Source organism: Equus asinus, chromosome 3 (genome assembly GCF_041296235.1).
Source record: "Equus asinus isolate D_3611 breed Donkey chromosome 3, EquAss-T2T_v2, whole genome shotgun sequence".
NCBI lineage: Eukaryota > Metazoa > Chordata > Mammalia > Perissodactyla > Equidae > Equus > Equus asinus.
The window spans coordinates 38,150,001-38,176,911 of NC_091792.1; the positions used below are offsets into that span (position 1 = coordinate 38,150,001).

Sequence of the window (26,911 nt, forward strand, 5' to 3'; positions counted from 1 at the left end):
ATTAAAACCACTGCCGATCCCAGGCCAGCTGCCAGCAATGCAGCCCACTGATCGTGTGGCATTAGAAAAGCCATCAATAGTGAAACAAAATAAATGACATTAATGGGAAAGTACTAGGCCTACATAGCCATGGCTACAAGCAAATTATGTGGATTCCAAAGGAGGGTCAAAATAAAAAATGCCACAAATGAAATTTCTAAATATTCTAATATGATTGAATTTATAAGACAAAATGTTACTGTAATTCTTTAGATAAAACACAAAGAAATTATACTTAAAATAATTTAATCCTCTTTACTAGAATTTTGCTCATTGTGCATATTTCTTTTAACAGGCTTAGGATAGTTAAATGCATTACAGCTACAGTATGACTCTGATTTCTCTCTAATGCCATTTATGTTTTCTAGAATTATGCTAAGTGAAGAACAAAGTACACTGTGTTAGTCTCATTTATTACAACCATGTCCATAATTTACAAGCTGATTATGCAAGCCTCATACAAGGAAAATCACAGAATAGTTAACCACTGTCAAGGAATGGTGAGCCAGTATACATTTTGTCAGCTACATTTTCTTACATAGCTACCTTAAAAAGGTGCACTGAGGTCTACAGATTCACTTTAATCGGAATTAATATTGAAAACAACTATTTTAAGATAATTGTATTAAAGGCTTTAGGAAGCAACCAGGTGTTCTAAATAAGTAACAGTTGAATGTGACACAGCACTAAATATAATGACAAAAGAAGTATCGGCACGGAGCCAATGTGCTTTTCTACAATATTATTTTTAATAAAACCTAAGTAAGTTATGAGATTATAGAGAGAAAAATATCAATTCACTAATATTAATTTTCCCCTTGATGAGACATCCTTTGTTGTTGATCCTAATTAAAAATGCACACATTTAAAAGCCAACAATTTCACAGCTATTTCGATTTGGGAGAAAAAAAGTAAAAAGTGTTTTCCTGTCTGTGGATTTTTGAAAATATTAAAATTTCAGAATTTACTTCAATTGTTTCTAGCTATATAGAATAACAGAGTTGATGCCTTTCAACAATTCTATTATAGAAACACCAATTATTTCTATGTAAATACACTTCACAGTCCATTTAGTTCTCCAAGACACTTTATTACACCAAAATAACTTCAGAAAAACAACATTTTCACGTTGATAGCACAGGTATACTGTGCTATACAAAGGTATATCTATCACTAGAAAGAACTAACACACTTGGCATAAATTACCTAAAACTTTTCAATTTTAAAATTGTAGAACTCCTTTTAGGTTAAAAAAAACACTTTTTAGAAAAATTCAACAAATACATATTGAGTTCTCAATATGTGCCAGGTACTGTACATCAAAGTAATATCCTAATTTACTCAGTACTTGATGTCAAAATGACTACATCAAATCTGTCTGTAACATTAAAGTACATATCTTGAAAGTCTAAAACTCTTAATAATACCACTCCCTGTCCCAAACACACACCCACAGGCTTGTAGATGTTGCAAAACAAGGCACCAGAGAGCTCTGACCAGTCATTCATGTCATTTCCATGACCACTGTTGCAGCTGAGATCAGTTGGAATAGAATTAAAACAAACACACACAATTCCTGCCTTTATTTAGTCCTTTTGCCCTCAAGTCATTGCTCTGCATTCCTTCCTCTGAACACCAAAAATGATATGCCCAGAAATGTAATTCATTTTATTTAAGTAGTCTTCATAATAAGCATCATGAGCTATATCTACTCTGTATTAGTGAATCCTTGTACTCAAAATAAAAACATCCCATAACAAGTACCTTTCAACTCAAATAGTTTAAAATTCAGCTTTAAAAAAAATAAAATTTTCTATTTACTGGAAAATTTCTAAAACTGGACTTAGATGTCTGCTAGACACATAAGTTGCTTAAAACATAAGTGGAAAGCAATTACACTTACAGGTAATATACAAATAATTTACTATTTCCATTTTTTTTGTTGTTGTCTTCTGGAAAAAGCTATCCAGAAATGAGGAATTTAAAAATATCTCTTTCTAAGGGGAAAATACTGAAATTTTGTGTTAACATTATCTAAATGAGACAAAACAGGTTTCTAAGATTTGTTGCATAAAACATTCCAAGGACACCAAATTTTACAATTTGTCTAAGTTCCTTAGGTCTAGAAGGTAATTTAGTTATTTTGTTTTCTAGAAATTAGAATCAAAAATACCACTTTCAGTTTGGTAATCTTGAAACGAGGTAGATATAGTGAATAAAATGTTAAAGAAGGCATTTAACCATTTTTATCATCATAGTTAAATTTGCAAGGCAATTCAAGAAAACAACCTATAATATGTTTTCAAATATATGTGTTAAGAATTCAACAGTCTTTAGTGAATAGTTTCTTAAAATAAAATATTGTATTTGTATAAATTCAGATATAAGTATAGCTAATAAAATAGTTTACATTAACTATTTCCCTTAACAAGTCACTCCAAAATGAATAAATATATGAGGAAACATTCTTTCAGAAGTAGCTGAGGGAACTGAAACATCCACAAAGATCCATACCTGTTCCCACAATGATTTTCTACTTCCCCTTTGCTTTAAATTCATAGTAGATGATAAAATACAAAATTAAATTACTCTGTTCTTCATCTGGCCTTGATCATATCCAAGGCCATTTATCTAAACCTAGGCCTTCTATAGAAAATCAGTGGCCAAATCCTAAAGGCATCCCTTTACCTCACTGCAGAATTTCCCCAGGCTCCATGCTTGTCTGTGAGAATGTTGATAATTTTCTGGACTAGTTGAGTTGCTGTCACATGGTCTCGATATTTAGCTGCTCTTATCAAATGATCACACATCTTCTCATCTTCTCGTTTGTCTGCAGAGTACTGGGCACACAGCGACTTGGAGAGGAAAAAGAAACACCTATTAATACCATAAAAATACAGAAAAAAAACTTTAAAATGCATCATGAAACAATCTCTACCATGAATTGAACCAAACAAAAATTTAAAGTTACTTTTATATCCCTCATTAACTGACTGAGATTTAGTGATCCACTGTCTCAGTACAACAATCTCCCAAGAATTTACTTCTATGAAGTCATTCACAAGATACACTCAGAAGCGGGTAGTATTTAAGCAGAGACCTGAATAATGAGAAGAAGCCAGTCATGAGAAGATGCAGGGACCCACATTACAAGTAGTGTGAAGGGTGGTTGCAAAGCACTCCAGGTAAAGCAAATAAGGGGAAGAATGGTATGAAATGATTTTAGAGAGGAGGGCAGGGTTGAATCATTCAGTAATGTGTAGTTATGGTAAGGGAGTTTAGATCCTATTCTAATGCAATGGGATACCACTGCAAACCTTTAAGTAGGGGAGTGATATGATTGATTTACATAGAAAATGATCACTGTAGCTCCAGTTAGAGAACGGATTGCAGTGGGACAAGAGAAGTTGAGGGAGACCAGTTATGAGACTACTGCAGAAGTCCAGAAAAGAGACAACGGTGGCTTGCAACAGTAAACTGAGCTAGTTCTCAACACCTTCAGAAAATGAGAAAAATAGTTTGGTGTTTTAAACCCTAGCGATGCAAAATGGACCAGCAGTACTGGAATCATGTAGCAACTTAGTAAAAGTGTAGAATTATAGGTCTCACTCACTCCACACCTACTAAATCAGAATCTGGATTTTAAGAAGATCCCCAGGTGACTAATATGTTGAAGTTTGAAAAGTACTGCCTTAGATATTATCAATTTTACCAAAAAATTCTAGGATTCTTCAGCAATAATCAGATACAACACAATCACTCGTTTCCAAGATGTTTATTTCTTTTCTTTTGGAATTCACATATGTGTGGTGCCATGTTTATGATGTTATGCTACCTAGTTAATTAATTGCTTAAAATAGGAAAACAGAGATTAATGTAAACTTGATCTTTAATTCTATTCACAGGGTCTATTGGGCTCCTCCCCTTAACCTCCAAATGCAAGCTCACATATTCATACACATGTATACACAACCTACGATAAGTAACAAAAATTTGATATTGTAGCAATATTACTAGTTTATGTATTGATACACATTGTGATTGCCTGCCCTTCCTACTGTATACCAGTTTAGATAGACGACTGCCACACACTACCCGAAGTACTGCGCCAGCAACAAGAGATGGTCCTAATTGTCCTAAACCAATGGGTGTAATAATCACACCCACATGGAAAAACTGGCTCAGGGAAGGTCATAATCTAACTGATGCACTACACTAAGAGGAAAGGTCGGGATTTTTGTTGGATAGTTCCTTCCTTCCATTTAGGATTTAAAAGAGGAAGTACATAATTCCAGGAGTATGGAAAGCTCTCTCTGTACCATGAGGGAAGCTAGCCTGAGAAGGAAGTCAAAACCTAAAGGAAGTAGACCTATGAGAATTATAGAAATATAGAGCTTATTTCAAATAGAATCATGAACTACTGGATCAATCAAAGACCACGGTATGTTTAGACTTTCTGTGAGATTTATTTTTAGACATTTTATGAGAATCTGTAAGTTCCCATTCATTCACTGCCCTCCTGTATCAACCGGGTTTTCTGTTCCTAACACCAAAAGCAACCCAATTGATAAAGTGTTTATGTACATGTATAAGGAATCAAATATTTCTTAGGCTGTGCAAAACACTAGGCTATAGGGATCAAAGGTTTAATTATCTTGATAGCTTTTGCCCTACAGAATCCCCATTCCTTCTAGATTGGAGGGAGGGAAGTGGTAATAAAAGTATATCACTGACAGTAAATCACTGAAGCTATAAGTGATTTTTAGTAAAAAGGTTTACAGAAGTAGTAAGAAGAATATACAAGATGCTACGAATGAAGACAAAAAATGAAAGAATTTGAGAAGATAACTTATTGTTGGGTGGAAATAAAGAGAACCTTAAAGCAAAGGCAAGGCAGAAAAACACAGGTCAATTTCAGGGAGGGGAGAAGCAATACAGTTTGACCCAAATACAGAATACAAGTAGAAAAAGTAATAGATGGAAGAAATTCTGGAATGCAGATATGGACTGAAAAAAGCTACTAAGAATCATAGTATATATATATATGAATGTGTATTGTATATGTATATGAATAAACATAAGATTGGGAAGCAAAACAAAACCAGATTAAAATATCGACCTTGGTAGTATTTCCCGGCAGTCTTGGGCAACTAACTCACTTTACTCTTAAGGGCTAACTGTCTTTATCTGCAAAGTGAGAGGATTCTATTAGCGCTAAGATTGGACACTTAGGAAGCCACACACAACCTGTGAGAGGTTACTTTTTGTACACTGGTAAAGGCAAACTAGTTGTTTTATCTAAGCATTGATGTGGAGAAAGTAAATCATGTTGGAAATTATATCCATTTATAAGAAATTAAAGGCAAATGTCATATACCATATTAAAAAACAAAAAAGACGAAGCCAAACAAACCACAGGATAGTTTAGTTTGCCAAAAATATGATTTGAGCAAGTAAAAGAAAATATGAGTAAGAAATATTTGCAGGAGCAGTAGTTTAAGTGAAGATAACTAGGGAATTATTCCATTGTAACAAAAATGTCATCTGCTATGTGCTATTCTCAGAGATTCAATCAACAACTAGGAAGCATTACTTTATATCTAACCCAACTATACACTGAAATCAACAGGATAAAATGGGAGACACTTGTGGAATTTTTATACCCTCAACATTCCCTACTCTATCCATAATCTGCCCTTGATAACCTCATTTGATAAGAAAAACTTAAAATTATTGATGGAAATTAGAAAATCATTAGCTTCTATATTCCCCCCAAACACCATATACCTTCATATTAAACAGTACTAAAAGTACCAAAAAATTATTGAATAACCTATAATTTCTTTTATTATTAAAATAATTTAATTTGATCAAACTATATTTTAATAACATTTGGTAAGCTCTCAAAGTTTGTTTGAAAAGGCATAATTCTAAAAAGAAGAGTCCAAGGTAAGCTAAATAGTAAAATGGTTTAAAGTGTTCTTTAATGGATCTTCCTTTACAATTTAAACAGCAACTTTTCATATCTGACATAAAATCTATAGATATAAATCACATTAAAGGGCTATTCTTTCTCGATTATCAATCTCTGTCTCATTGTGGAACATTAGAGTCACATCTGACATTAAAACATGATAAAAGGAAACCAAACAAGAATGCTTTGTAAAGATGTAATGAACTTGTATCTATTTCTTAAAATATCTTTAAAATGTAATTTGAACACGTTCCTATTAAAAACCAATAATATACTCTACATGTGACATCATTCAAAGTCAAGTACAGATGAGGAATATTTGCTTCAAGATCAAGTATATGTTACTTAATTGGCGGGGAATATATTTGTAAGTATGTGTGCTTGTGTTTGAAGGTTGAGTGGAAGTACCACAAGAGACTCTACCAAAATGTATCTATCAATAAAATCAAGGACCAGGTCTAATACTTTCATTCAATTTTACTTTACATCAACTTTTCTGTTTTCCTATTTTAAGCACCACATACTGGGTAATATGACATCACAACAATGACCACAAAAATATGCGAATCTAAAAGGAAAAGAAATAAGCATCTTGGAAACTAACGATTGAAATGTATTTTATTATTGCTAAAGAAATCTAAGATTTATTACTCTAGAATTAGCATATTAAACATAAGATAAATAAACCTAGTTCTTAAAAGAAATTCACTTACTTGCAGGGAAAACATAAAATAACAACTGAAGAGAGAAATAATTCAGTCTGGCCATTTATAATTCAAGTGACTACTCTGTCTTTTTAAACATAAGTGAAGAAATAAAAACAGTATCGCATTTAGTCTTTCCTTCCAGATGCTACGCCTCTACCTAACTACAGTATTTGTTCTTTGCAAGAAAGCTCAGAGAGGAGTGAACATAAAATTAAGCAGATTCCTCTAGTATCCTCCTGTCATCACTCTGATCACCGTTGTTTGTGGTCAAACTTTTCCCTTTACTATTCCCCATTATGAAATGCTCACATTTTCCCAAGGCTTTGTCAAATGTCCTTTGGCAATATCATCCACTCCCACATCATCTACTATTATCAATTTAAGTCTAGCTTTCAAATTTTTCATATCTGACTCAACTGTTTTCCTAAACTGTGAGTTCACATTTCTAACAGTAGGATAAACTCTAATAAACCAATAAGCATCTAAAATGAAAAATGTACAAAACTGAACCCACCATCTTTATCCCAGACATGCTATTACACTCGAAAGGGCAAGATTTTCTGTTTCTGTCATCTGTGACTTCTCAGTTTCCCTCACTTCATATCACGTCATTTCACTTAAGCAAAACTTCTTAATCACTATTACCACTGCCCTGATACAGACCTTTATCAGTTCCCAGTTAAGCTCTTGAAATAATCTTCTAATTGTCCCCTTTTGAACAGTTCCAGAATTATCTCTAGAAGAATTTATTTTGGTAGAGCACAGATATTTTTATATACCCGAACCTCAAAAAAGTTACATGACTGTCTAAAATATTGAACAATTAGGACCACATTTTACTAGCTAGACCAAATGGCCTTCTATAATTCAGTAATGTGGTATATTATCTTTCAACATGCTTGCCTATGCATCCTATATGTCAGATACACTCAGATTATATATTATTCCTCAAATATCCTCAAGACATATTCAAGGACCAGGAAATATATTTCTCCTATGACTTTTACATGTGAAACAAGTTTAAAGATGTCTATTGAGAAGGTAAGATAGAAATCTACAGAACAAACTACTAGAGAAGAAGTTATACAGAAAAAGAAATATAGAAATCTAGAAGTCTTTTTGATTCTTTGGCTGAATATAGAGTGAAAAAAAATACTATCAGAAAAGTTTCAAAACACTTCATCTCTAAATAACTTATGGATCAAAGATGAAATCACAAGGAAAATTAGAAAAATTTGTGGGAATCAGCTAGATCAGCATTTAGAGGAAAATTTATAGCTTTAAATGTTAAATTAGAAAATATTAAATACTTAAGGAAGAAATAACACAAATCTTAAATTCTTTCAGATGACAGAGGCTAAGGAATACATTGCACCTAATTTTACATTACAGCAATAGAAAACTAAAAACTACTATAATTTGTGCAAATAAACACAAAAATCCTTAACTAGCATTACTAGCACTCAGCTAAACATCAAATGGATTATATACATCATCATGCAATGAAATTTATGCATGGAATGCAAAGCTGATTTAATATTTGAATATCAAGCAATATAATTTACCATATAACAGAAAAAAAGGAGAAAAACATATCTCCTCAAAAGATTTTCTTTTTTAAAAAAGCATTTTACAACATCCAAAACCCTTTCATGATTAAAAAAAAAAAAAAAGAAAAGAAAGAAAAAACCACAACTCTATAAATTAGGAATACAAAGAGACTTCCTAAACCTTAGGAAGGGTATCTGTGAAAAACATTCAACTAAAATTGGGGATAAAATAAGTACGTCCTTTCTGATGACTTCCATTCAATACTGTAAGAGAAGTCCTAACCAGTACAATGAGGCAAAAAAGAAGAAATAAAAATACAGTTTGGAAAGGAAGGAGTAACACAGTCTTCATTTGTAGATATGTTTATGTATGTAACAATCCTAAGGGTTCTAGAAAAAAACAATAGAATTTATAAGTAAGTTTAACAAGTTTCTTAGATACAAGGTCAATATACTAAACATTAATTCTATTTCTATATACTGGCAATGAACAACTGGAAAATGAAAACAAAGAAATAATACCATTTACAATAGCATTAAAAACATGAAATACTTAGCAATATATTTAAAAATATACAAATCTATACAATGAGAATTACAATATAGTGCTAAGAGAAAATAAGACTAAATAAGTGAAGAAATACACGATGTTTATTGATTTTAAAAACTCAGTATTGTTAAAGTATCTACTCTCCTCAAATTGATTTTATAGATTCAACACAAATTAAAAATTTAATTTTTAAATTTAACTATAAATTTAGCAGGTTTTCATAATTTTTTGGCATAATTTTTAAATTAATTTAAGTTTGCTTAATAATTTAGCAGGTTTTCTTATGGATATTGATGAGCTGATTCTTAAATGCAAATGAAGAAAAAAGAAAACAATAATAGCAAAACAATTTTACAAAAAACAAAATTGCAAGATTTTACACTCTTTGAAGCATACTACAAAATTAGAAATCAAGAGAGTTAGATTATTAAATGAAGAAAGAATATCTTTTCAAAAACTGGTGCCAAAACATCTGGCCACCTACAGGAAAAAGAAAAAAGAAAAAAATTTGCCTTTGCCTCATACCAAACACAAAATTTTAATTCAAAATGAATCAAAGACCTGTATGTAAAAGTTAAAACTTTAACACTCCTAGAAGAAAACATAGCAGAAAATCTGATGACCTCAGGATAGGCAGAGAATTCTTACACCGGAATTCTTAGACTGGAAACCCTAAAAGGAACCATAAAAGAATATTATAACCATAAAAAAGTCGATAAATTACACTTCATCAAATTTATAGAATCTTCTCTTTAAAAGGTACCATTTAGAAAATAAAAGGAAAGAGAAAAATTGGGAAAAAACATTCACCATACATATAACCGACAAATGATCTCCTTACAGGATATATAAAGAACTCTGACAACTCAATAAGACAAACAAATTTAAAATAATGGGCAAAGGATTTGAACAGACACTTTCCAAAAGATATATAAATGACTAATAAGTACATGAGAAGATGTTTAGTCACTAGAGAAATTGAAATAAAAATCACAATAAGCTATCACTATGTATTCACTAGAATGGTTGAAATTAAATAGTGACAATACCCAATATTGGCAAAAATGTGGAGCAAATGGAAGTCTCATACCTACCTAGCTGGTTGGAGTACAAAATCTACAACTACTTTAGAAAGCTGGTGGTTTCTTGAAAGCTTTAACATATGCTTACAACAGCACCAAGAAATTCCACTCCTAAGTATTTCCTCAAAACGACTAAGAACAGATTTCCACAAAAATATACATATGAAAATACCCATAGTGTTTTGAATCATAAGAGCCAAACACAGGGAAATGACACAATATCCAGCTGTAGATGAACGCACAAAGTAATACAACTCAGCAATAAAAAGAAATGAATGATACACACAAGAGTGTGGATGAATATCAAACACTGTATGCTGACCAAAAGAATCCAGACATTAGTGTATCTACTACATAATTCCACATTTATATGAAATTGTATAACACGTAAAACTATCTATAACAACAGAAACCAAAAAAGCAGTTGCCTGGGGTTGGATGTACGTATGTAGGGAGGAACTGACCACAATAAATCACAAAAGAATTCTCTGCGATCAATGAGGAAAAGACAGAGAACCAGTAAGAAACTGGATAGGAGAAGACAAACAAGTGCTTCACAAAAGTACAAAATAAATGAAATGTAACAAGCAGGAGAAAAAATGAACAGCTTCATCTGTAAATAAAATCCAAAATAAACACACAAGGTACCACTACACAATTACCAGAATACTAAAATAAAAAGCACTGATCAACTGTTGATGAGAACATAGAGTGATGCGAACAGCTATATACTGATGTTGGTAGTGGTACACATTTTTGCAAGACACTGTGGCAATATCTATTAAAATGGAAACCATGAACACTACAGTCAAGTAACTCCATCCTACAGAAATGCATGAGTATGTGCACCAAAAGACTTGTAAAATGGTCAAAACAGCACTGTTTATAATAGTTAAAAACTGGAAACAACCTAATTGCTGATCAACAGTAGAAGAGATTATGAAAAACTAATGGTCTACTCATGTAATGCTATACTACACAGCATTGAAAATGAAATATGAAAATGTAACAAACTGACTGAATTTCATGAACATAATGCTGAACTAAAAATGCTAAGTCAAAAGACAGTCTTCATGATTCCACTTAAAGTTCAAAAACTGGTAAAGAAATTATAATACTAAAAGAAACATATTTAAATATTGAAAGAACAAACAAAAGCAAATAAGTCATTTCATAAAATCAGAACAGTATAATAAAGCAAAAAAGGGGTGTGATTGGATAGACGTATATAAAAGCCTTCTCAGAACGACTGCCTTTCAGTGTCAAGAAGAGGTAAATTAATAATGTTAAATACACATTGTTTCTAGAGTTAAGCTTCAGTATGTTTGATGACTAACAGATTATAAAACAAGTAAATTCCAATTAAAAATTTCAAGGCTAAAATCTTAAAAATATTATATAAGCCTTTCTCCTAATTTAGTAATATTTAATGTTAATTAAGCAACTGAAATGTATTGGTTTTACAAGTTTTGTGTTTTAAACTTTTTTAAAAGAAACATACACTTGCTTTCAAAAACAAATCAAAAAGTAATGATTTATACGAAATAAAAAGAGAGTTCTCTCTTCCACCTTCCCCCTGTTTGGCCAGCTGTTTTCTACAGGGGTAGTAACTGTTAACAGTAAGATGCAATTCCTGTATAAATGGAATCAAACTAAACATCATTTCCATGTCAGGATATAAAGTTCTACCTTCTTTGTTTTTCATGCCTACAAACACCGTATTATATTTTTAGTTAACTAAATATACCTTCTGGTAAACACTTAAGTGTAGTACCTTACGTCCCAATTTGTCTCAAAATCACTTACACTATAAATTACTTGTCGCACTGGAAACCATTTAAAAGTGAAATCACCTAAGGGACAACAAATTAAGGAGCTCTTCAATATTTCACTTTTGGAAGTCTTTACACTTGATCCCTTAACTAAGATTTAAAGTCTAATCAAAACACAAATTATCCACAGAAATCTTACAAAGCCTCCTGAAAAAGACTTAGAAAAATGAAAGCTTAAAAACCTCAACAGCAAACAAAAGTCAACCAATGACAATGTGTGACAGCCACCTTTAATTCTGAAGTGATTCCTCTGTCATCCAACGCCTCAAAGTATTGATTTCTCTCAGCACGAAAAAGCCTAAGCCAATGAAACAGATATAGTATCATCCCCCTGATAACAGCATTCAAGGTTAAAACAGGCAGAACACTTATCAAAGTATCTCTTCCATTTCTTATTATTTTAATGGACTGGATACAATGTGTTGGGTTCTTATCTCTATAAACGGCAGTCCTCAAACAGTATTTTACAATAATTTGAAGATTAATATAAGTTCTAATTTTTTATTTTAGACTTTGATAATAAAAAACTTGTTTAAAAATGCTTATACATGGTATCTGTAAAAGCAAGACAACACGAAGAAGAGGGCTATAGTTTCCACTTGTTTGTCAAACCCACACATAGTATTGTTTACATTATTTCATTACTTCATTAGAATTATTTATTACCAATAAAAATCACAAAATTCTTAGGTAAATACCAAAACATCTTCTAAAAAGACAAGCTGAGTTGTTCAACAATGCCTGCACACAGCGATGTCAGTTTGGTAAATAAAGTAAAATGTGGTTAGTACCTGGGATCAATAAAAGTAACATGAAAATTAAACAACGGATAGAGTTAAACCCAAGTAATTCTATTTATGAACCACATATTGCTAGCTCAGGAAATGATCAAAATTCAAAATTCTAAGTACGGTTTCTGGTGAATACGTATAGCTTTTGCACCATCATAAAGTCAAAATATCGTTCCATCATAAAGTCAAAAAACTGTAAGTTGACCCATCTTAAGTCCAAGACCATCTGTATTCAGACCCAGGAAGAGTTTCACAGTGGAATCAAAGGCTAAGTAACTGTTCACCAAGAACAAAGGGCTCACTTAAGATAGAAAAAATAAATGATAGCACAATAAAGAGGAAAAAAAAATAAGAGAAGAAGCTCAAACACATAGCTTTTTAAAAAGCAAGGATAGGAATAACAGGATAAGATGTGTTAATTACCAAAGACTTCTCTTTTTAAATACTCTGATATATACTTGCTTATATTTTCCTTGGATAGCTAATGTAATTTTACCCATTTCCTTCACAAAGACAATTAGTCCTCAAAGGTTTATATAAATCATTTAACATATAAACAAACTATATTTATTTTGCTTAGCTGAATTTTGTTATATTGCTATAACTTCTTTCTTATTCAAAAGTACTGCTAACGTGGACTAAGTCAAAATAACACATCTGAATATCAACTGGCTTTTAGGTACTGCTTCTCAAACTATAACAAAGAATCAGTTTTTGTTGCTACTCTTTAAAATACATTAAAAACTGATGCTTTTTTGAAATAATCTGACAGTGCCAGACTTTCAAGCTATAAACGTTTCTAAATACTTATTCAATTTCTGTACTTAACTCTTCGTGGACTAGTAACAAGCAGTTTGGTCAACAGATGACATTTAAGCAGTACTAGTATAACAGAGAAACAGAAGGAAACTATTTTTACCAACTCAAGTACTGCTATCCTGCTTTCTACTATAAAATATTTGATCTTATATTTGGATTTTACTTTGTACTAATAAATCATAAATAACAAAGCCAATATTCTAATTTCATATGAGCGAATGCTAAGAGATAAGTGTTGTATAAAATACGCTACGAAGACTTTAAATTAGCTTAGTTTCTTACCTGCCTTTATTTTAAAATTCACTAAGAAAAGGCAGGTTTTTTTACTAACACATGATTTGGTCAATTGTTAAGATAACCAAGACATTTCATAAATTGAAAGCTTAAACAGAGGCTTGATATATCTATGAAGAATATATTCAGAGCGTTTCTGAATTTTTTCAGAAAGAGATTTTCAGGAAGAAATTTTTCAATAGCATTAAGAGGTCCAGTTTCCTATCAAGAATGTACTTTATATTATTAGAATATACTGAGAAGACAATGAAGAAAAAAATATTTTTCAATTTGGATATAATTGGATCAGCACTGCTCATAGATATAAGTTCAATTTTAACTATGCTATATAGTTCCTTTGTTTTTTTCTAGCTTCCCACTTTTCATAGAGTGCCCAGCAATATAGCTCTGTCATTTGAGGTTAAATAAGCATCACTTACAATTTTCAAAGGCAGAAACATCACCTCATTTTAAAGTAGCTTTCCTTTGCCCCAAAAATGATAGCTCCTTTAAGTTTCACAAATAACTCTGAAAATTATGATTTTTATATGTATGTGTATACATGTGCCTTGTATAAGTATGTATATGGTCTATTCAAAAGTTACCAGCAGAAGACTTAGAGAAGACAACGTTGTGAGCCCAGCTTTTAATCTGGCCATTACCAAGAAGCTAAAATATAAACTGAGACAAGTCAAAACACATCCTGGAAGAATCTCTAAAAATAGTGTATTCCAGAATGAATACACCAGACTTTGGAAATATACTGAGAAATAGTATGATTGCATAGGTCAGGTGTGGAACAGATACTAGAATACATATGGCAAATTGGGCGAAGAATTTACTTTAAGTAATTTGATGGTCCCATTGCCAATCAACCTGAGGCAGGTGGGCATGGACTATAAGAAGAAAAAATGTGGTCCAAGGAGCTCTCAACGTGGGAGAGCTGAAGCAACCTCTGCAACATGGCAAAGGCACAAGGGGTAAAGAAAAAGATGTCAAGGAAGGGTCAAGAGAAACTTCCTATACAGGAGCATGGCCTATGAATTCTAAAAGATGTAATATCCAATACTGACTTTTATTTTCCATCCCTGGATTGTGATGCCCTTCTATCAGTTCCAGGCTCACAAATGAGAAAAGTCTATGTCCATGCTTTGGATAATGGGCTAATGAAAAAACAGCTACTTCCTGGAAAAGCCGCTTATATAATAGTAAGACATAGCCTCCAGAGTTCTGACACAGCAGTAGCCTGGATCAAGGCCCTGTGGTAGAGGTAAGACTCCCAGATGAACTACAGGACATGTAAGCATTCCTGGGATGTTCCCAGAGAGTACTTAGAATGGAAAAATGCTCTCCCTTTTATAGTAACACGTATAGCTCCATTACTGAACTCTTAATATGGAATTACAGTAACAAGCACTTTACATTTAACAAATCCCATTTACTCTTCACAAAATTACTATAGGTAAATACCATTAATATCCTGATTTTAAGATGAGGCAATGGTGTCTTAGCTCAATAGCTGCTAAATGACAGAGCCAAGATTATTGCACAAGGTTATCTGACTAGAAAGTCAAAGCTATGTTAAACTGCGCCATAGTAATCATGTGGTCTCATTGACAGGTGCTTAAACTATAGTGATTTGGACATTTAAAAGGAGTAGAATACTCATTTAGTTAATGATGCTAGTATTTTATCACTTTCATGATTATTTCTCAACATCATTTTTATCTAAGGAGAAGAAAATAACAATGATAGAAAAGCTACAATTAAAAATATATATATTGCCAAGCTTATCATTTCACTGTTCCTGCCCTATAGATGGAGAAATATACATAAAGAGGTTAAGAAAGATGTCCAAAAACATAATGCAAATAAATACCAAAGTTGAGAAGAGAACTGCCATTCTAACGCTTTGCTATTAAGCCATGATGACTGAAGACCTATTAATCAACCATCTCTTCACGAAATGACAAAATTGATTACGCAAAGTGTACAACAAGAAAGGAACATGGCAAGACAATGGGCTACATTAATCATCAATGCAGAATCATCATGGGAAACAGAATGGTATCATTCTTAGCTTCAAAAAACTTATCTTTAACTTTGACCATCCCTCTCTCACTTCTTTTTAAGACGACATGGTCAAATAAGAGTGAAAAGTATAAGGGAAAAAATAAGAAAGGCCAAAATAAAAAGAGGAAGAAGAATGAAGACGACAAATAGTAAAGCATAAAAGGGAGGTTCACTTAAAAATACTTTGCACTGTCTCATAATTACAAGTTTGCTTTAAAAGTTAAGAAAAAACACAGTATCACAATTCATTGTCACTATGTTTCAGCGACTAAATGAAAGACAAAATAGAGAATTCAACTGAGTAATGGGAATACAAAGTACAAGACTGGACAAAGGTGTAAAAAAATTTGTTATTCAACTAATCTTTAAATACATTGAACTGACTTTGCACTCTACCAATTTTACATGCACATAGGAAGAAATATATAATCAGCAGAAAAGAGCAAAATAAACAGAAAGAGCTTATGTTTAACATCTAGTTTCAAAAATCTCCTACAAAAGTGAATGAAAGAAAATTTCAAGATTATTATATAGGTGATACTCTATTAACTAACAGAGCTAATTACTAGCCATCTTTTGGGCTTGACTAAATAACACATAAGCTCCAAATTTGGGGCTAGACTTACTGACCTTTAAGGATGCCCATATTACACAGAAATTAAGCATCTTGTCCAACACTACATAGTTAATTAGTGGTAGAACCAAGACTGAAACCTAGTTCTGATAAATTCCAAATCTATGTTTCTATCACACAATGCTGATTTTGATAATAGTTTTACAGTTCACATGTAATTAAATATTTTTAATTCTCAATTCTAATAAAATAAAAGCTACAAAATAAAGATCTGTTCAGCAAACAAGAAGTAGATTGTAGGATATTTAAAGGGTTTTTACTCATCATATCAAAATGTAACTCAACTCTTGGAAAATCTAAGCATTGTATAAGGTTCAAATCTCAACCACCATAAGTCCAGCAAATAATTATCATAGAGATTTAAATTCTGTGACTTTCTACATCATTAAATGCTAGTTAAGAAAAACAGTGGCAAACTGGATACCCATATGCAAAAGAATAAAATTGGACACTTATCTTACATCATACACAAAAAAACAACTCAAAATGGATTAAAGACTTACACATAAGACCTAAAACCATAAAACTCCTAGAAGAAAACACAGGGGAAAAGCTCTTTGGCATTGGTCTTGGCAATGATATTTTGGATTTGACACCAAAAGCACATGCAACTAAAGCAAAAACAAATAAGTGGGACTACATCACACTAAAAAGTTTCTACAAAGCAAAGGAAACAACAAAATGAAAAGGCAACGTACAGAACGGAGAAAACATCTGCAAACCATATACCTGATATGGGGTTAATATCTAAAATATATAAGGAATTCATATAACACAACAGGAAAAAAATAATGTGATTAAATAATTGGGCAAATGACCTGAATAGGTATTTTCCAAAAGAAGATACAGAAATGACCAACAGTACATGAAAAGATGCTCAAATCACTAATCAAGAGGGAAATGCAAATCAAAACCACATGAGACATCACCTCACACCTGTTAGAATGGCTATTAGCAAAAAAGACAAAAGATAGCAAGTGCTGGGGTGGGTGTGGAGAAAAGGAAACCCTTATGCACTGTTCTTGGGAATGTGAATTGCTTCAGCCACTGTGGAAAACAGTTTGGAGGTTCCTCAAAAAGTTAAAAATAGAACTACCACATGATCCAGCAACCCACTTCTTTACATCCAAAGAAAATAAATCACTATCTCGAAGAGCTATCTGCACTCCCATGTTTACTGCAGCATTATTCAAAACAGCCAAGATATGGAAAGATCCTAAGTATCCACTGACAGATGAATGGATAAACAAAATGTGATATATATAAATGGAATATTATTCAGCTTTAAAAAAAAAAAAAGGAAATCCTGCCATCTGCAACAATGTAGATGAACTAGGAGGACATTTTGCTAAGTGAAATGAGCCAGACTCAGAAAGACAAATGTTGCATGATTTCACTTACATGTGGAATCTAAAACCCAAACAAAAAAGTCAAACTTGGGGCCACCCATGGCGTAGTGGTTAAGTTTGGCACGCTCCGCTTCAGTGGCCCAGGTTTGGATCCTGGGTGAGGACTTACACCACTCATCAGCCATGCTGTGGTGGCGACCCACATACAACATAGAGGAAGATTGACAGAGATGTTAGCTCAGGGTGAAGTCAAACTCATAACACGAAAGTAGAATGGTTAGAACCAGATGCTAGCGGGTAGGGAAAGGGAAGATATTGATGAAAAGGTACAAACTTTAAGTTATAAGTTCTGAATATCTAATGTACAGCATAGTGACAATAGTTAATAAGAATGTATTTCATGCTTGAAATTTCGTGAAAGAGTAGATTCTCAAGTGTTCTCGCTATACACAAAAAAACAGTAACTATGTGAGGTGATGGATATGTGAATTTGCTTGATTGTGGTAGTCATTTCACAATGTATACATACATAAAAACATCATGTTGTGCACCTTAAATACATACAATATTTATTTGTCAATCACATCTCCATAAAGCAGGGGCAAAGGGGGAACAGTGACAATCTAATAATATAAGGAAACATAAAAATTATTACTGTTCTTTATACTTCTATTAGGATATGAACAGAACGTTTTCTTAATCTGAAAGGATCTAGGCTCTCACATGAATAGATTCAGTGCCCAAATTTTTGTTAGTTAGATATGAAAACCTTCATTAATCCTATATTCTATCTTATATTGGTCGATACCTTCATTCATTTAGCAATTATTTACTGAGAGATTCCTATGTTCCAAGTTTATAGTAGGTATTGAAATTAAAATAAGAAACAGATCCTATTATAAAGATGTCAGTACCTAGGGTTTGTTTCCATCATAGACACAAATAATTTCGAAACATCTTTAATGGATACAAGTAACTCTCACAAGGTCTCTGAAAAGGATAATATAATCCAGAATTTGAAAACATAATATCTATAACAAAGACAAACAACAATGAAAGAAGGTTAGCCTCTAAATATTCCCCCTACATGACTGCTATAAGAGAAATAATGTGTGCAAACCACACAAACCCTTACATAAGACACTCTCAAGCCATAATCAGTAAACCTCTGAAAATTACATGTAAAATTTTATGGTTATATTTGTACGAATTTCTCAAGGTTAGATTCTCAAAAGAGTTCATAGTCAAACAAAAAGAGCCATTGATCTAAAAGAAACTTATTCTTAAGTCAGAATTTCCCAGATTAACCTTCTAGGATATACTTGAATTCTACTTTTGAAAGACACTTTTTTGTTGTTTTTTATTTCCATAATAATCTAAACAAACCACTAAAAATAGATTTGGGGTTATCTGGATTATAGACATGTAGAAGCATTTCATATGCTTATAATTCTTATACAACTGTAACCAAATTAATCGCAAATTAACTACAAGAAGCAGCACAAAAATCAATGAATTTATATTATTTATGATTGCTCAAAGTGAAAGGGTATAACTTGTAATAAGTTGATAAGCATTACACTGGACTATCATAATGCTAAAATGGCATCAATCAATCCATGAAAATTATTATAGGCAGCTGATTTACATTACCAATGATAATGACAAAACTTCTCTTTCATAATGATACCACTTAACTGAAAGTCATTTTCATACACTAACATTTCAGTATTGACTTGATATATAGAATTGAGTCTAAATTGTGAAAATGACAGTGCAAGAATAATGTAATAATTGCAATATTGTTGGTTACATGAAAAACACAAGATTAATTCACATCAAGTGATATATCATGTACTACATGAATGAAAATTTGAAATTTAAAAATCAAAAAATAAAATAAGATCATGGCATAAACTTTGAGTTATTCCCCCAAATCTTCCTTCTTCAACAGTACCAGAACCACCAGATTTTTACCAAGGTCTGTAGCCATCTAGAATAAAGAATACGTTTCCAATCTTTGTACTATTTTGCCACTACTAATAAAACTAATAAAAGACTTAGAAGGGAAAACAACATATGTATGTCTTAGATAAAGTGAAGGAGCCAGGAAGACACCTAGGTAGAGACAAGTGGCAGATTTTGGGAAATGTGAAACTGGAAGTGAGGTCTATACTACAGTAATTACATCAAAAGGGAATTCTATCAAATCTTTAAGAAGCAGATAACTGCAATTCTACCAGCACTGTACTTGAGCATACAAAAACACACAAACTTTCTTATACTTTCTATAAGGCAAGTGTAATACTGATAGCAAAACCTGCCAAATTTCTAAGACTGATTGGAAAGTTAAAAAGAACCACAACTCAATTTAACTTATGAAAAGAACGCAAAAATCACAAATAAAACATTAGCAAACAGAATCTGGCAGCACATTAAAGAAAAAAAATTATGACCAAAGCATACTGGCATAATATTGACATATTTAATATTTTAAAAAGCATACTATCAACTCTACTGCTCCACTTAAGGATGACAAAATTGAACAAAATTCTTCAATAAAAAGAAAAAACTCAACAAAATGGAACTAAATTAATGTTTAATTAAAATTATATACGATATGTACTTCAGCTGAAAGACCATATCATAATTACAGGGGAAACACCAAAGCATCTCTACTGAAGTCAGAACCTTGAAAAAGATGCCCACTACTATTTTTTAACATTAACACTGGTGATCTCACTCATATGTAAAATCCAAGAACAAAAGAAGTTGAACTTATAATAACAGAGAATAGAATGGTAAAATAACAAATAAAACACTAGCAAACAGAATCTGGCAGCCTATAGTAATTATTATTACTCAATAATAATAACTGAATAAGCCAATTCAATTAGATAAGAATAAAACTTGGAAATAAGAAGGAAAAACTAACAATATCTGTAGATGCTATGATTGCATACCTGAAGAGCCCAAGAGAATAAAATTAAAATAGCTTTTTGAACCAGACAAGCTGAACTCAACATTAGATAAATAAGACTAACCATAGCAATTCTGAAAAAATTTTAAAAGTCACTAAGGAGCAGAAGAAATATAACCCTACTAGCATTAAAACACATTACAAAACCTCAATAATTTACAAGTTTGAGACCAATACATGAAATCACACACAGACTAGTAAGGAAAAATAGAACATCAAGAAATACACCCCCAAACATACAGAAAGTTAATATATCATAACAGTGTCATCTCAGTGTCATCTCAAAATCAGAGGAGAAAATTTAGACTATGTAGTAAATGGTATAGGGAAAACTAGGTTGTCATATAAAATAAATTAAGTTAGATTCATATCACAGTGTATCCTAAGATAAATACTAAATAAATAAAATATTTAAATGTAAGACAATAAAACTGTAGAAATACTAAAAGAAACATAGAGAAAGACCTTTATAATCTCTGCCTGTAGAAGACCTTTCCAATTACCAACCCAAAATTCTGAAGTCATAAAAGAAAATATTCATAAATTCAACAATAAAGATATTTTTTGAAAAACTTCTACAGGACAAAAAAAAATCCACCATACCTAAGTTAACAAACTGGTAAAAGTATTTGTAACGTATATCAGAGAGTTGATTCCTTAATCTATGTAGAGCTTCTACAAATCAGTAAGAAAAGAAAAACAACCCAACAGAATAGGCAAAGGATATGTTCTCAGAAAGGGAAATACAAAAGGCTCAAGGATAATAAACCTCACCCATAAAAAGCAGAAATGTAAGTTAAAACTACACTGAGAAATGCAAATAAAAACTACATACTACCATGTATAATCTATGAGAATGACAAGTCTAAAAGTTTATAACATACTCTACTAGGAAACAAGACACGTTGCTAATGGGAGTGTAAAAGATCTCCAAAAAAATAGTATTAAGTTTAAAAAGCAAAATATAGAACTTTATATATATGTTAGCATTTGCATAAAGAAAAGTGGATAGGAATATGATTCCTATTTGTATATATATGCATAAAGAAACCCTGAAAGGATTCACAAGAAACTAACAATGGTTTCCCATAAGGATGAGGAGGTGGAAGGCATCCTGAAAGAGGTTAGAAGTGGACTTTTCACTATGTGCTTTCTTGCAAATTTTTTATTGTTAATTATCTATAGAGGAAATTAAATATAAAAATTTAAAAATATTTAATGTCTTCTATGTAGAGGTTTTAGATAATGCTGACATATGAGGTTGCTAAAACAGCACAGAAAGTTAAAAGTACCAAGGAGGTATTCTTGTAAAGACCTACACTTTTGGTAAAAGGAATAAGAAATAGAGACAGAGATGAAACTATAAGGAGAAGGATGAGAAGTAAAAAGCTAATCAGAAAAGCACCAGGTAAAAAAGTCAAGCAAAAAAGAACTGCAAAATAGAAGGGTTGGTCATCAATGTCAAATGATGCAGAGATGAAGGGAGATGAGAAATGAAAAAGTACCACTGGGTAGTATAATTAGATCATTAATGATATTCAAGAGAACATTTTTAATTTATCTGTTCTAGGATTGGAGATGAAAAGGAAAGAAGAGAAGCCAGGCTGCAAGACAATGAAAAGTAAAAGCTGATGAGAAAGTAAAGACATCATCCTAGCAAAAAGTTCAAGAAGAATGAAAAAGCAAAGTGAAAATGGACGCTTGAGAATTCTAACAGCATTTAAACAAGGTTTCCAAGCTTCAGGATATGATAATTAGACAGAGAGATATAAATATATCAGCACTGAGAAGCTCTAACATACTTCCATAGAGGTCATTCAAGAGGGAGAAAATAAAACTCCAACATATTAAATGGTAACTTCATACAAAATAATATATACTTTGTTAAAGAAAACCACAGAGGGTAGTCAATGATTATAAAGATCGTCAATGACATCAAGTGAAAATAAGACCTTTCAATCAAAACTACTCTTAACAATAAGCTGCCAATTTCATACTTAATGAAGGTCTGGAACTGAAAGTTGATGGTATTCTGGAAACAGGTATGTATCAAGGCACATCTCACAAGTAACGGAGGCGCATCATCTAAGGATCTTTTTCACATTAAGAATCCTATTAGAAAGAAAACACTAAAAGGTAATTGAATTTCCCTCCGTTATCTTCATCTCTGTCAGCTCCTGCTACAATAACTTACTCTCCAGAGCAGAGATAACTCAATTCTGTCCAGCAAGCATATGTTATGAATCTCCAAAGAAAACTTGTCTAAATCATTCTGGTCTTACATCAAGGCTGGCTCTGGATATGAACTCTGACAGAAAGCAAACAAATTTATTTTTATCTTTTCAATAATTCACTTCTCCATGCTTTGATGGAAGAAATCACGAGATAAATATATGGTCTGTAGTTTTATTCTAAAGTCAGTTGAAATGGTTTCTATGACTCAAATAAAAAGAATTAACTGATCATTTTTAAACACAAAAGAATAGTATCAATGTATAGTAGAATTGGTAAATTACCCGGTTTCAATTTGTTTCTATAGTTATCTCTAATATTTTGAATTCAAGAAAAACAAAATACTATTAATAAGATGCTACTTATTATGATTCTCAAATACTATTTCAACTATTACATCCTTGAACAGCTTTTAATAAAACATGTTTTAGAAAAAACAATGCTGGAAAATTCATTTTCAAAAAAGTATCAAGATAACTTAGGTAATACTTCTTACAAGGAAATGTATTTCCTGTCTGTTTTCTAAACCAGCATTTTCTAACAGAAATGAAAAACGTCTAACTGAAAATAAAGGGCAATAGAATCAGAAATCCTTGTAAGTTTCTTAATTTAAGCTAGAATCGACACGACACCGAGATTATTCAGAACATAAACTAATCAAAATTCAAATAGTTAATGAACATAATATGTTTCCTCTGAAAAGCTTCAACTTACATTTCTCAAATCAAGATTCTGACTTGGTTATTCATGACCTTTAAATTCTATAATAGTGGTCACAACAATAATGGTAACAGTCACTAACACAGTCTACAATGTGGTTTAACCCACATTATAAAATTGTACTCTACAATACACCTTTTACTGAGGTTTCATTATGTCCCTTTTATAGAAGGGAAACTAAGACGAAGAGAGGGTCAATGAATTTTTCCCAAGACTTTCCCATTAATAAATTGTGGAGCCTGGAATCTGAACACGTTTTCTAAGTCCACGTTCCTGCAATAAAACTGGTAACACAGTTCCAAATTAGGTTACCCTTAAACACCAGAGAGAAGCTCAAAGAATGTAACCAACAATGCTCCCTGCAATTTTTTAATGTAAAGCTTGCTAATCTGTATTTTATAGTTCAAACTACTTATTCCTATTCCTTTATTTCAAGCACAACCAGCACTTTTTGGATTGAGGAACTCAAAACTATAATTTGAAAGCCACCAATCATGGTAATTTGAGATATTATTATAACCTATCATTCTTGCTGGTAATAGGTAGAAAATAATTGTGCCATGACCTTTCTCACTGAATTTAATCTTTTATGTTTCTTAAAAGGGCTAGCATACCCACTTTTAATCAGAAAAAAGAAAAAGAAACCAAATGTGTAGACTACAATTAGCATTCGTTTATTGAACAATTATTTACTGAGCACCTACTATGTGTAAGGCAATGTGCCAGACACTCTGCATATGTAATGAACAGTCACAGAGTTCTTGCCTTCATGAAGCACATAGAAGAGCAGGAAACAATCATGCAAGTAAATATATAATTACAAACCATCAGTATAAGTGCTAATGAGAGATTATAACAGAAAGTCATGATTTGGATTTACACTGGATGGCTAATGGGGGTAGAAGATGAGAAACAGAAAAGGCTTTTGTGTAAAAGTGACATTTAAAGGTATGTCTGAAAGATGAGTAGAAGTAAAGATGAATAAAAACATATTGTGACTAGAGAATAAGGTAAACGGAGTACAGTATTTGATATGATGTGGAAACGGTAGGTAGGGGTAAGATTATACAGGGTCTTGTAGACCACAGTAAGGATTGTAGGTGTAGTCTAAGTGCAATGGGAAGGCACTGGATGATGTGATATATGACCAGCATAAACTAATGTTTCCAAATGACTACTCTGGCTATTCTATGAAAAATGAAGGAAACATAGGTGAGAGGAAAAAAGACCAGGTAAGGGATTAATTACTTCAGTTATTTTGGACTACAGATAGGCTGTTTAAGATAAGAAATAACACTTTTGACAACAGATATATTTGGAGATAAAATAAATAGAACTTGAGGAGAGACTCCAAAATGTGTTAAGGGAAAAACATGGGTCATGGGTGACTTGTATAAGCAAGTAAATGGGGGTGATATTTACTCAGATGGGTAAAAATGGAAAAGCAGATGACAGGGGAGAACTTCAGTTCTGGAAATTCTCCCAAAAAAAGTGGGGATGATTACAAGAAATTTCAAGTGTAGGTGAACAGTAAACAGTTCTATACACAGGTTTGGAGCTCAGAAGTTAAGTCAAGAGTTTGAGATAAAAATCAGGAGGGTGGAGATAATAAAAGTCTGGAAAGGAAATGGAGGAAGAAGGGCCGCAGAAACATTGGGTAAGGGAGAGTTTTTTTTTTTAAAAGTACTGTTTTAAAATTATGAAAATATACATTAAGACCATTCCCCATTCACAGAGCAAGCATACAGTCTAGCCCAGTCTTGATAACTACTGGGCTAATAGTAGTAAACACAAGCCAAAAAATCCACCCACATTGCTCTTTTTAGAAAATTAGTTAATCTTTATATATTACTTACATGTGAATTACTTTGACCCTAAACAAAGCAGCGAAGGATGAGTGCTTTACTTTCTATGGCAATCTATCTTCATGTACCAACAATGTAAGGGAGGATGAACACTCATTAATTAGGACAAAAAGAGGCCCTTGTTTATCAGAGTTATACTTTTAAGTCTGCTTAATTTAAAGTGTCAGCTCAGTTCACTAATGTATCCTATTACTGATGCTAAGTTTACAGTTCTATCTCTATGATTGAGAGCTAAACACCTCCCCAAAATAAGTCTTCCTGACTACAGATCACACCACTAATTGCAAGTAGGTATCTCCAAAACAGGTTCTAGATGCGAAAGAAAAGCCACACAAAAAATTTTGAATGTTACAGCATAAGCCCCAATGGGAAGAAACTTGCCCTACCTGAAAATCTTACTAAATACAGGAAGTTATAACATATTTATACCCACAAAGAGGCCCATTTTTGGTTAAATCATAGGTTTCATTTATAGCATAGTAAACATACCAGAATAAAAAGTCAAATCCAAGAAGTTGAATTTTTCAATCACAATGTAATTTTAAGTTGCATTAAAAATAGCATTCTCAGGGGCTGGCCCCATGGCCGAGTGGTTAAGTTCGTGTGCTCTGCTGCAGGCAGCCCAGTATTTCATTGGTTTGAATCCTGGGCGCAGACATGGCACCACTCATCAAACCATGCTGAGGCAGAGTCCCACATGCCACAACTAGAACGACCCACAACGAAGAACATACAACTATATACTGGGGGGCTTTGGGGAGAAAAAGGAAAAAAATAAAAATCTTTAAAAAAAAATAGTATTCTCAGGTATGTCAAAGCAAAATGTCAACTTTAGTAAGATTCACTATCTTCAAGAGAATATGTAACAAAAGTATTAGTAACTATAAAAGAACTTCACTTATGTATAGAACTTGTAAAAGTTATTTTTAAACACATTTCTACATAACTTACACTATTAAACTCTACTAAAGTAATGATATTTAGGGCATCAATGTGCCAACATAATAACTATTTGTGCAATGTAACAAATATAGGAATTGATGTGACAATATCAATGGGGGATCTTATAAATTGCTCAGTATTATCTACAGGTCTCTTCCTCAAATAAGGCAAAAGTTTACCCATTCACATTTACAAAGTTTAGAACGGTACACATTAACAAAGTTCATCATTCTATAATGGCACCTTATCAAGTCCATTTATTATCATTAAGAAAGTCAAATAATTTTCCCTCAACTTATTTTGTGCAACTCAAGAAGAGGCAATATACTACTGGTAAAAAGAGTAGAACACGGAGCTTAAGAGTTGAAATCACTGGGCAATTCACTAACAACTCTCTGTTTTTTTATGTGTAAAATGGGGATAACAAATAATGCATATCTGGCTCATAGGTTATTGTGAGGATTAAATGAGTTACTGTATGAAAAAATGCTTAGAATAG

General features: G+C 32.3%; 1 protein-coding gene across 9 annotated transcripts in view; it reads right to left on the reverse strand.

Moving 5' to 3' along the window:
- LRBA (LPS responsive beige-like anchor protein) overlaps positions 1-26,911 on the reverse strand; it is a 705,137-nt gene that overhangs the window by 375,729 nt on the left and 302,497 nt on the right. For all 9 annotated transcript variants that reach the window (XM_070504873.1, XM_070504881.1, XM_070504880.1 and 6 more), the window contains exon 37: positions 2,728-2,894. In XM_070504873.1, coding sequence (XP_070360974.1) covers positions 2,728-2,894 — 167 coding nt within the window. The remainder of the gene's footprint in view (positions 1-2,727; positions 2,895-26,911) is intronic.